General features: G+C 40.8%; 1 protein-coding gene across 4 annotated transcripts in view; it reads left to right on the forward strand.

Annotated features, from left to right (window-relative positions):
* dcc (DCC netrin 1 receptor) overlaps positions 1-12,405 on the forward strand; it is a 356,620-nt gene that overhangs the window by 209,907 nt on the left and 134,308 nt on the right. For all 4 annotated transcript variants that reach the window (XM_084934587.1, XM_084934589.1, XM_084934590.1 and 1 more), the window contains 3 exons: positions 9,738-9,892; positions 10,547-10,695; positions 10,815-10,953. In XM_084934587.1, the coding sequence (XP_084790713.1) occupies positions 9,738-9,892; positions 10,547-10,695; positions 10,815-10,953 (443 nt within the window). The remainder of the gene's footprint in view (positions 1-9,737; positions 9,893-10,546; positions 10,696-10,814; positions 10,954-12,405) is intronic.

Raw genomic sequence — 12,405 nt, forward strand, 5'->3', positions numbered from 1 at the left:
CTAATCACTGGTCATGACAGTTTGCGTTAGGGCTGTTCGATATAGCGATATATATCGGATGACGATATGAAAACGTCTATCGTTTCATATTACCCTATCGTTTGTTTCGTGGTGTCGCAAAATAAATTGTTTACTGCAATATTTTTTCATCGTCTTGATGGTTTGGTTATGAAAAGTCTGACATGGACTAAAATTATGCAGGAAACCGTCCCCACCTAAGACTCAAACACCGCAAACCTCTTCTACCACCTACGCAAGAGTCACGTAAAAGAGTATGGAGAGAGTTTATGGATGAGAAGCAAAAAAAGAGACATCAGGTGCTCAAAATAAACCTTAGACTCATGCTTTTCCCCGCAGCACACCGCGTAATAAATACTGACAAAGAAAATGGCACAAACTTACAAACTTATATCTAAAAATATTCAGTGTCATGCATCGGTCAAAGCACTCGACTCCAGGTACACAACGCCAAGCTGAAAACACTTCACGCAACTCGAGTTTCCCTAGATTCCCAGAATTTACAGAAAGTGTAAAATTTTTGTGATATATATCGTTGTCAGGATGATAAATGTCTTATATTGGGATATGAGATTTTGGTCATATCGCACAGCCCTAGTTTGCATATTAATAATCGTGAAACGTAGCACATGGCTATTGTTAGTCAGTGGTGCTAGTTTCAGTTATTGGTCTTATCTTTGGTAAGATGCCATGTCATTACAAAGTAATTGCCAAGACATTTCACACAAATCCTGAAGTCATGTCTTGTGGCTCCAAATGAACTATCTGCAGATTGGTAGAGCTGCGTGGGCACATCCTCTGGCAACCAGGATGTGCCCACACACATTAATATCTGTATAAAGTCTCTATATTATCCAATAAGAAGTGGATGAGGTATTTTTGCCTGGAACAAACTGGCCAGCAGTGACATTGTTTTACAGAGACTTGCTGCTTACTCGGCTGAAAAAGATAGACGAACTCAAGTTGTTGACTCAAAGGCATCTGCAACCAAGATCCTGATTTAGCAGTTAGCTTATAAAGGGATAAAAGTCTGATGGTACAGAGTTTTATACTAACAGTGTGTAAAAGACAACAGTGCATTTCTTAGATCATGGCTCTGGTGCACACAGCAGCTCAAAGCACTGAGTAGAAAAAGCTCTGGGTGACACATTGGTGACTCCCCTGCTGGTGTTAAATGGTTACCTCTGACAGTCAGGGCTCCAGCTGAAGGCTTTCACATCCAGGCTTTTAAGCTTTGTTACCTCAGAGACAATCTAGGCCTGCAGAGCTCTGGGCCTCTGAACGGTAGGCTGGACAAAAGAGCCACTGAAGTTTGTGTCATGAAACAATTCGATAGAGAGATTCTGTCAGTCCTAATGACTTACAGAAGGAATAGAGGCAGAGGTTTTGTCAGTTCTAATGACTTTGAGAAAAATGCCGAGATGGGTTTTGTCAGTGCTAATAACTTGCAGAAAATGAGAGGGGAGGGAGACTGAGAGAGAAAACAATGAAAGATTACAAAAGAAGGGGAATTGGCTGGGGGGAAGGGTGAGGATGACTTTTTTTGTCAGCTGTAATGACTTCCTGGAAATATATTGACAGCAAAATAGAGAAATATCTGGGCAGATCAAGAAAGAAAATGGAAAAAGAAAGAAGGCAGAAGGATGAAAAGATGTTTTGAGTAGACATCCGTACGAGTCATCACACCTCTTTCCAGAGCAGGTCATACTGATTACTGTTATTTTCAGGATATGTTAGGGTTCTCATAATTACCATCATTTTACATGCCAATGATACCTACTCCTTTCTCTCTTAATGTTCCCCAGCAATAGCCATTATTTTGGACTCAATTAGCAATAAAATTAGAACACGTCCTTATACATAGATGCTGTGAGACCAATAAGATGCACAGTTAAATGTAGCCTAAAGCCTTTGACAGGAACTACTATAGGTTTCACTTCAGTTAACCCACCTGACAGGTATTGAAACTTGTTTAATGTTAGTCATTATTAGTCTCTGGTTCTCTTCCACAGTGTGTCGTTTGCCCTGTATCCCTCCCCTCAACCCCAACCAGTCACGCCAGATGGCTTCCAATACCTGAGCCTAGTTCTGCTTGAAGTTTCTTCCTGTTAAAAGGGAGTTTTTCCTTCCCACTGTTGCCAAGTACAGGGGGTCATTTGATAGTTTGGGTTTCTCTTTAATACTGTGGGTCTTTATCTTACAATATAAAGCTCCTTGGGTCAAAGTAGTGGATCAGCTCATATAAAGATGTCTCTATATCGTTTACAACCTGCTTGTTGAAATAGCAAAATGGACAAATAATACGAAAGAGTTTGAGTTGAGAGTTGAGATGATATAAATCTGATCTTCAAGTTGCAGTAGATGTAAATCCCTTTGACACATTTCTGGTATTTAATTGTACCAAGATAAGTACTAATACAAGACCTGACAAAAAGGGGTATTGGGATATCCCTTGGTATATAAAAAAAAAAAAAATATATATATATGTGTATATATATTGGCATTGTTAAAATGTCTTAATGTAATGAAGGACTGTCATTTATATTGTTGGGTTTAGTAGCTAATGCCATAACTTTGATTAATGCCACACTTAAATAAGGAGATAGCATTTGGAGAAAATAGCATGTATTGTGACATTTAGACATACATTTTTGGCTGCTGGACTACAGTGAGGAATGACATTATTGTGCAGAATCCCAAAATGAAGGTAGGAAAACTGCTCTGTCTCAATGTTGGTAGTGGTAGCAGAGCGGAGACAGCAAATGGCCCATAGAGACTTTGGATGAGATGTCCCGGCTCACAAGGAGGGCTGCACATTAGATGGCTGGAAGGGCAGAATGAGATATCACAGGAAACTTAGATTTAGACTTAGAGAAAGCCGGCAGATAGATTATTGTACAAGAGTAGTGACAATGCAATTTGGAATGATGTGATTTTGACAGCATGGGGAAACTGAAGTGACTGAAAATTATGAATATAACCAAGAGAAATGGAAACCACATATGAACAACTATTTCCATTTGATCTGAATGGGTCTTTTTGCTGTATACCCACACTATCTCACTGATAGTCTCAAAATAAGGAAGGAAATTCCTCCAATTACATTTGGAAAAGGCCCATCTGTTTACTGTAATAAAGTTGTATACAGCACTACCAATACTTTGCAAAGCTGCCGTCAAATCAAATACATAGTGTCTCTGTGTCTGAATAATGAAGCCTGTTCAAAAGTGCATTAAGACGGGATTCTTTTTAATGGTCAACACTGGGTGAGTCCTCTGGCTGCAAAAAGAAGTTACATTGTTTAGCCTCTGTTTGTCTATGAGAAAATGAGCCTGTTTCAAACTTCATGAATGCTTCAGTAAAGCAATTCATATTAGGTTTAAGGCAGGGGTCCCCAATCACAGTCCACGAGGGCTGGTGTCCCTGCAGGTTTTAGATCTCACCCTGGGTCAACACACCTGAATCACATGATTAGTTTATTACCAGGCTTCTGGAGAACTTCAAGACATGTCAAGGAGGTAATTTATCCATTTAAATTAGCTGTGATGGATCAGGGACACATCTAAAACCTGCAGGGACACCGGCCCTCGTGGACTGGAATTGGGGACCCCTGGTTTAAGGTCTCAGCTGTTTACTTCAGGTCTTATTTAATGCAAAATTATGTTCATTTATAAAACATCAGCATGGTGACGAGCGAAATGATCAGTTTGAGGCACAGAAACAGGATTTTGTAAATGTCTATGTCTATGGAAGCTTTTGTTGTTGTTTATACGCTGATCAAAAATTCCTCACTACTTAATCAGTGTATAGCATCAAGTCAGTTAAACTGCTGAATTATTGATCTGGTCAGTTATATAGTGGATGGGTTGTTAATCAGTTACAGCTGCTTTGGTGTTATTAAAATTAACAACAGGTGCACTAGAGGGATAGCAATGCCTCAACCCCCAAAGTAGGAATGGTTTTGCTGGTGGAGGCCACTGACATTTTTCCCTTTTCGTTTTTTATGACTGTTTTTTTTCACTCATTTTGTTTTGGCTATGGTCTAGGGCATGAGGTGACACCTGGAGCCTATGTTGCACTGGTAGTCTCCTCCAGGATTGCACATCAATATGTGCCAGTGACAGAAGGTTGGCTGTGCCTCCCAGCACAGCCTCCAGAGCATGGGGGATATTCAAGGAGATAAACAGTTACCCCAGGAGAGCTGGACAGGGCCATAGAAGGTCCTTAATCTATCAGCAGACCAGTATCTGCTCTTTTATGCAAGGAGGAACTGGACGAGCACTGCCAGAGCTACAAAATGACCTCCAGCAGGCCACTGCTGTGAATGTCTCCAACCAGTCAATTAGAAACTGACTTCATGACGGTGACCCGAGGGCCTGACATCCTCTAGTGCAGTGTTTCCCAACCTTTTGGAGCCACAGCACATATTTCACATTAGAAAAATCACACGGCACACCACCAAACAAAAGTGTTACAAAAAGCATATTGATCATTTTTCCCCACGCACCAGGTGTAGCAGAATTGGCTCAGTTTGTCCGCAGTATACCTTTTTTGTTTTTTTCTGACCACTACTCATGCTAGGGCCTTCATCTGGGTCAAAATTTTCTCCGGGACCCAGGTCAGACTGACTACTTTCTCTTTTCAAATATTTATCTATTGCTATTACACACTGCGTAGTCTCACAGCATGACTATTATGTAATTTCTTCTTCGTCTTCTTCTCTTTTACTAGCAGTTGGCAACCCATTTAATTAGAGCAAGTAATTGTACTGCCCTTTAGTGGAAGAGAATGTAATTGTTCTGCCCGTTACTCACGCCGAGTACTAAACAGGTGGAACCAGATAATCTTCCATGGCACACCGTTTGGGAAACACTGCTCTAGTAGGCCCGATTGGCATTTAGAATACCAGTATTGTCACATCCACCACTGGCACCGTGTGCTTTTCACAGATGAGAGCAGTTTCACCCTGAGCACATGTGACAGACATGAAAGGGTCTGGAGAAACAGTCGAGAAGATGTAATGCTGCCTGTAACATCGTTCAGCATGACTGGTTTTGTGGTGGGTCAGTGAGGATCTGGGAAGGCATATCTGTGAGGGACAGAGCTCTACATGCAACAACACCCTGACAGCCAGGTATCAGGATGAAATCCTTGGACACATTGTCAGACCCTAACCTGGTGTAGTGGTTCCTGGGTTCCTCCTGGTTTACAACAATATCTGGCCTCATTGGACAAGAGGACCCAGGCAGATCCTCGAGGACGAAAGAAATGATGCCACCGACTCGCCCCCCCCACCCTCACCTGACCTAAATCCAATGGAACACCTCTGGGACATTATGTTTCAGTCCACTTGATGCCTCCAGGTTGCACCTCAAACTGTGCAGTCTGAGCTCAATGGTGTCTTGGTCGCGATCTGAGAGGAGATCCCCAGGACACCATCTATCATTTCATTAGGACCTCCCTTGTCAATCATTCATATGAGCACATGGAGCCCATATAAACTACTGAGCACCATTTTCAGTTGTTGCAAGGAAATTTTGGCAAAATGAACTAGCCTGCTGCATGGTGATGTTTTCAAAATCTTCTTTTAACATTAGCAGTATATTTTCTAATTACATGCATTGATGTGTGTTATTTAGAGTTTAATGTGAAGCTTTTGAATGCTGTAATTGTAGGTACATTGAAGCTGCAAATGCAGTTTGTAATGTTAAAGGAGTAAACCAAATGCTCAGAGTGAAAATGTGCCAGCAGTATGGGACAATAGGCGGTAAATTAATAATGCTATTTATAAATTTAGAAAGCCTGTTTAGTGCAGGTGGGGTTTTAGTGCCATGGTGGAATTTAGTCTCACTTGAGAGCGATATTGTTGCTGCTAAACTGCAGCTATATTGCGACCCCAAGGCTGATGAGATTAGGGTGGAGCAGAAAGTCTGGAGGGTAAGGAAAGGGAGAGATAAAAACAGAAAGAGGTGAGATCCTTAGAGAGCGGGAAAAAATGACTAAGAAAGGCCAGCGAGATGAGAAGGACTCAGTAAAGATGTAAGCAGAGGAAGAACTATTTTTTTCTCTCTCCGTGGGTTATTCCTGTTCGAGCCGACTTACTGCCCTCACACGGTGGCCTTTTCAAGGCCAGAGTTCACTCTGTATCCAGCCTGCTGGTTACCTCCACATCCAGCTTTGTGGCTCTGCCTTTTTACTTGGCAGCCTTGGAAAAAAAACCCTTGGATTTATATACCCCGAGAACTCCACTCACCTTTTGTGTTTTCTTTAACCTTTGTGTGTCACTGCTGCTGCCGGTGATAGCGCTTGATTTGGTGCTCTGTCAGTGTGTCAGATTGCCATGTAATTTACCGTGTACATCTGTGGTCTGCAGATGATAAATTCTGATAACCTCTTGACAAACTGCCCCCCCCAAAAAATCACCTAAGGTCCTCATTCAGAATGGCTGATATACTGCACATGGTGTAAGTTGTTTATTGAACAATTGTGGGAAGCTTAAAGAGGATAAGCGCAGCAAATGCTACATGCGTTTTAATCACAGTATGAGCAGGCCGCTTTGTCATTGAACCTGCCACATGCAACAATCTTCTCTCAGTGGCAGTTTGTGGAATTACATGAAGATCTTGGTAAATGAACCTTTAGAATGGAATTCTCAAGTAAAACCCAAATATGGTGTAGTTAACCACGTGATGACCCTGAACACAGCCCTGAACACAACCCTGAACACAACCCTGAGCAATCTGAATAATTAATAATAATGGATTGCATTCATATAGCGCTTTTTGAGACGCTCAAAGCGCTTTACAATTCCACTATTCATTCACTCTCGCATTCACACACTGGTGGAGGCAGCTACAGTTGTAGCCACAGCTGCCCTGGGGCAGACTGATAGAAGCGAGGCTGCCATATCGCGCCATCGGCCCCTCTGGCCGATCAATTATATCAATATATAATTGATTTTTTTATTATATTGTCCTCAAAAGAAATGACAGTCAGTGAGCAAAGACAAAAACATTCTGACAAACTTTAAAGGTAGTAATATGTCCATTTTACCCTTTAGGGTTTGGGTTCATCCTTATCAAAAAGCAGTAAAGGCTCAACAACCAGTTAAAAAACAACCCTTAAAAACTTAATGTCTTTAGAACACCAGTTAAATTGTTACACTCAGTCTAATTCACTTTACTCAAATAGCAAAACTATAGCTGTGGTGGAAAGTTAAAGGTAGGTGGTGGTTTGGTTTAGGAGGCTTATTGCTTTCCCCCATGCATTCTCCCAATTGCATTCATCATCAAGGTTGCTCATTTTGTCAAAAATCCCATCGTAATACACATGATTAGCCTCAATCTTGCCTCTGCCACATGCCCCTTAACAATACAAGCTGAAGTGAAATGAACAAAGCCAATTCAACTACAATAACAGAATACTGCTTCTGCATCTGACAGGAGATGCTGCTGATAAGGTGTCCTTATGAGTCAGTACCTGGACCCCGCTGTAAGACAAAAAGGTGGCTGAAAGGGGTTAGTTTTTCACATGATTGCTGTTGCTGAACTGCTTTATATCCACCCATATTAGCCAACAGCAGTACAAGAAGTAAATGAAATCAAGTAACAGTAACAGATTTTTATAACTTACCAGGAAGTCCTATTTTTTGTCGTCTGTCTGTGTATAAATGAAGTTGACTCATACAGCTCCAGCCACTGCCATTAAAATGGAGACCCCCATTTCTGATTATCAGCCAGGAGACTGAGATTTATGTACCATTTGTTTGTCTGTGGTTTTTCTTTTCTTTTCCATTTGCTGGTTAGATTTAAGCCCTAAACACTGCCTGTAGTTGTCTAACATGTTAGGTTTAACAACAATAACCTGACACATTGGTTTAATCCACATTTAAATGTGAGTCTAGTGCCGTTCTTAACAGAGTTTATATGTGACAAGCAGGGAATGAGACACGTTTGTGTCAGGCTTGCACAACAAACAAAAGAAGAAATGTGTTCTCACCTTTTGAACTGATTGATCCGTGCTTTTGTAATGAGAAGAGAAACAGCTAAGTGTTCTTTTCCTGTAATTTTAAAATACAGCCGAAATGCTTATAAATGAACATATTATATCTGTTTTTTTAAGTCTGCACACACACGGTGTTTGTAGGAGTTATAAAGAACTACTTCTTAGAGAACAGACACATTTTACTTGTGACTGCTCTGCATTTTGTACATATTGAGACAAATTTAAATCCTCTCTAGTATTTAAAAGACTAAGCTGCAGGATAGACAGTTTTCTTAGCTACAGGTTTTATCCAGTTGCTGTAAAGGAAAAAGGGGAAGGCTGGCATTATAGGTCAAGTTCAACTTGTCACCGTATGTAGCTGTTGACACCATGCTACGTCCAGTGGAATAAAAACTTACAAGTCACCACAAAGTCACTGTTATAAATTTGCAGACTGGAGTGGAATATGATGGAAATTGCCACAGAGAAAAGAAAAAACATATAATAGAGGCTGGAAAACTGCTTTTAACTTTGAGAGGTGGGTGTAAGACAATTCTCTGAAGGTTTTACTCACTCATTTGCAGTGTTTCACTGGGGAAAACATGATGTAAAACAGTATTGGAAATGGGTAGCTCAGGAAGAGACAATTTGACTGATTGTTGCATCCCGGCTAAAACTTAAAGCTAAAAGCAACTGAAACTGTGCCTCAGTGTTTTTTAATTTAGGGAAGTAGCAAAGATTTTGGGCCTGGAAAATGACTTTACAAGTGGATTGTTTGCCATTAAATATTTCCCTCTAAAAGCAACAAGCTGACACTTTACGGTGTCTTACGTTAAGGTAGGCTAACAGAGCCCTGTTGCAAATCTACAGTTAACAGACATAAAGTTGTCAAGTTTGTATTTGTCCCACAACTCTAAGCTATGACTGCGAGAGTCTTTCGTTATGTTAAACCTTCTTGAAATGAGCTGAACAGACATGCACATTGAACTAATGATGAGCTTGTAATTGCACTGAATTCATTACTGCTTATTTAAAACCTTTCACACCATCCCCGGCTACAGTAATTTATTTACAGTACATATCTGAGCAGATCCCATTTCCCTTCTGTCTGAATTAAGGATGAGTTACAAAGTTCTTTTGTGCTTCTCAGTGGTGAAGTCAAGATTTGGCATGCAGTGAACATCAGTGCAGGGATGTTTTATCTGTTTTCATCAAAAGGAAGCAAAATCCTGCCAACATAAAGTTTCCTTTTATGTTTTATCTCCAGGAATATTTTCAGTATTCTTTATAAAAAATGCAACAGCATGTTTTCCTTGCAGTGAACTGAAGCCCCAGTGTGTGTGTGTGTGTGTGTGTGTATGTTTGATGTTACTGTGGAAACATGCTAATCATCGCATCTGGGTTCGTCTCATCTGTGGTCTGGCGATTAGTTGAGAACTGCGAGGCTGCAGAGGTGCTGTAATCTGAGGATTAGCAGCAGACAGTGAGGGATTACACAGATTGCAGCTGATTACAGGGGAGATTATCTGTGTTGTTACAAAGTGGAGATGGACTGGGATTACCTCCCAGTTTACGTCTATTTAAATAACACCCTAAATAAAAAAAAAAAAAAAAAGGATGTAGTTGTTACATGTAATTACAATTACTTTCGGGAAAAGACAGTTGGTTCTTTTTCCTTTCTTTTCTTGTTTTTCCTGTAATTAGCAGTTAATCCGTGGTGCTTTTTTCCATGTTAGGGAGAGGTCAGTGAACGTGTCAGAGCCGGAGTCTCTGGAGCTGACAGTTTCCAACCTGAAGCCGGAGGAGAGCTACAGCTTCAGAGTTGTCGCTTATAACGATGTTGGGCCAGGAGAGAGCTCCGCCCCCCTCAAGATCACCACAAAACCTGATCGTAAGACACAAACACTCCATCACACACAAACACACACGCTCAGTCATCTGTATAAAACTTCTTTTTCTTTTTCTTTTTGCACATTATTTCATATTTTGGGTCAGACTACAGTTGAGCTCAGTGAGGCAGACTGTCAAGACCAACATCAAGCTATGGAGTTCTCTGTTAGCCAATAGCAGAAGGAGAAAATAGGTAGAAAGACCCAGACTTGCTGTGATGCATGGATGGATCCATGGCTGTTGTTGGTTCCTTACACCTCCTTTCTCGTGATCTCACTCAGGTGGAAAACAAGGAATGTCTGGCCCAGATGTGGCCCACATTTGGCCTTGAATAATGTCCAAGTTATATAGGCCCGATGTTACTATAGCAGGCTCACTCTGCGGGTTGTCTAAGCTATTGTAAATCTAAATGTCAAATCATTAAAAATGCATCTGATTTTCCGGTCAGTATATTTTCTTTTTTTCTTCTTAAGACATTAAACCTGTCTATGCTTAAATTTAGTGATACTGGAGTGAAATAGGCCTTTATTGTAAAATGATAGCTAGCTATCCTCTTGACTCTCATGAAAATCAGATCATTCTGTCCCTGCAGTAAAGGTAACACATGTCTAAAAGTAGCAGCACTGGTAACAGAAGTGTTTGTGTGTGCCTTCAGTCCAAGTTCCCAGCAAGGTGGAGTCTCTCCGAGCGTTGGCTCTTTCTCCAACCTCCGTTCAGGTTAGCTGGGAGCCACCCAGCTTTCCGAACGGCCCCATCCTGGGCTACAGGCTGCTGTGGACCGAGAGCCCGTCGGGCAAGGAGCAGGTGAGCTCCATCACCAATGGAGTATGATGCTTTAGATAGTCTGAGTCATTGTTTTGGAGTTCATTTGACCTTATTCGGTTGTTTGTTGAATGTAATCAATACTCTGTGTTTGTGTTCAGAGTGTGGAGGTGAATGGACAAAACTACAAGATGGAGGGACTCAACAAGTTCACAGAGTACACAGTTCGAGTTTTGGGCATCAATCGCTATGGACCAGGGACTGCCTCAGATGCCGTCAGTGTCACCACCCAATCAGATGGTGAGCTGTGTCTTAACATTTCCTCATTTATTCAGTGTGGAAAATCACATGTATCAGGAAATGAAACATGACATGACCATGTTATAACAGAAGGAAAGTCACAGGGGCTTTTTCTCTGTCACTGAAATTCCACCGGTCTTCAGTATCCCATTATCCACTCTTTCATCTCTCAGTTTTGATAGTAACCTTAACATCCACTCACTCACCAGTGAACAGCACTTGTGTTGTATGAATCCCATTTGGGTACGCAAAGAGGTAAAACTTCTTTATAAAGCAGTAGATATAGTTCTGTGCACATCTTGTCCACTATTCCCACAGTAGTCTTCAGGAAAACTTCTCCAGAATTCTCCAGGCCTTTTGTTCCATTATCTGGAAAAAAATATGCCAAACTATTTCATAATGATCTGGGCTCTGGGAAGGCCTATATATGATGGACCAGATACTTTTACCCTGGTTTTGCATGGGGGTTCAAAATCTGATGGTACTTTTCTGCATTCATAATTTAATACATTTTGATAAGATCTGCAAAACCACTGGATGGAAGGCATCCCCAAACCGTGACAGAGCCTCCACTGTGTTTTACAGGTTGTAAGAATGGCTTCTTGACAGCCAAACATTCAGTGAAACTTTTTCAGATTTCAGATAAATCTCTGATTTTTTTTTTCCTATTTCTTAAGGACATCACTTTCAGATCCTGTTCATCTGGTGTAGATAGGTTTTAAGGCCTGCAACCTTTTCCTTTGCTCTTTACTCTTCTCATTGCCTCAGATTTTGTAAGGATGCGGTGCACAGCATGCTGAAATATGCCAACTTTTACCAACAACTTTTGAACTGTTGTGCAAGAACACTTTGAGAAAATACAAGAAAGTCTGGCATCTTGAATGCAAACTATAATGAAACGAGAGGTGACCAAAGATTCTAACCTAACCCTCACCGTTAATACATCTCTGGAAAATTGGTGGACAAAATTGGAGGGTTAAAATAGCAGCTCACTGTCTTCTTTGGGTTGTGCTGTATATATATACTATTTGGCTAGACTGATTAAACACAGTACAGTAATAAATACAGAACTTCTTGAAAGAATTGTCAGCGTCATACAGTAACAAAAAGAAAAACTAATTTATTATATTTACAGGATCTATTGCTTCTATTGCTTCCAGCCACGTCCACTGTTAATTTCTAACAGCAGCACAACAATGACACACTGGAGCACAGGCCTTTTTTTTTTTAAGTTGCCCACAATAGGCTGTTAAAAATCCACTCTCTCTGAAATACCAAGGACAGGATCTCAATGGAAGCTGTCACTGTGGTTATTGAAGAAAGTATTGATTTTGGTGGATGTTCAAGAGTGAACTTAACCCATCCAGTTTAAAAGAATCTGAAGAGGATTTTTATTTTATTTTTTGCAAGCTGGGACTTGTTATAAAACGAGTGTTTTCATTTTGTTGATGT

The sequence above is a fragment of the Perissodus microlepis genome, chromosome 7 (assembly GCF_051167445.1).
Source record: "Perissodus microlepis isolate ML-2025 ecotype Zambia chromosome 7, ASM5116744v1, whole genome shotgun sequence".
In the NCBI taxonomy this organism is placed as follows: domain Eukaryota; kingdom Metazoa; phylum Chordata; class Actinopteri; order Cichliformes; family Cichlidae; genus Perissodus; species Perissodus microlepis.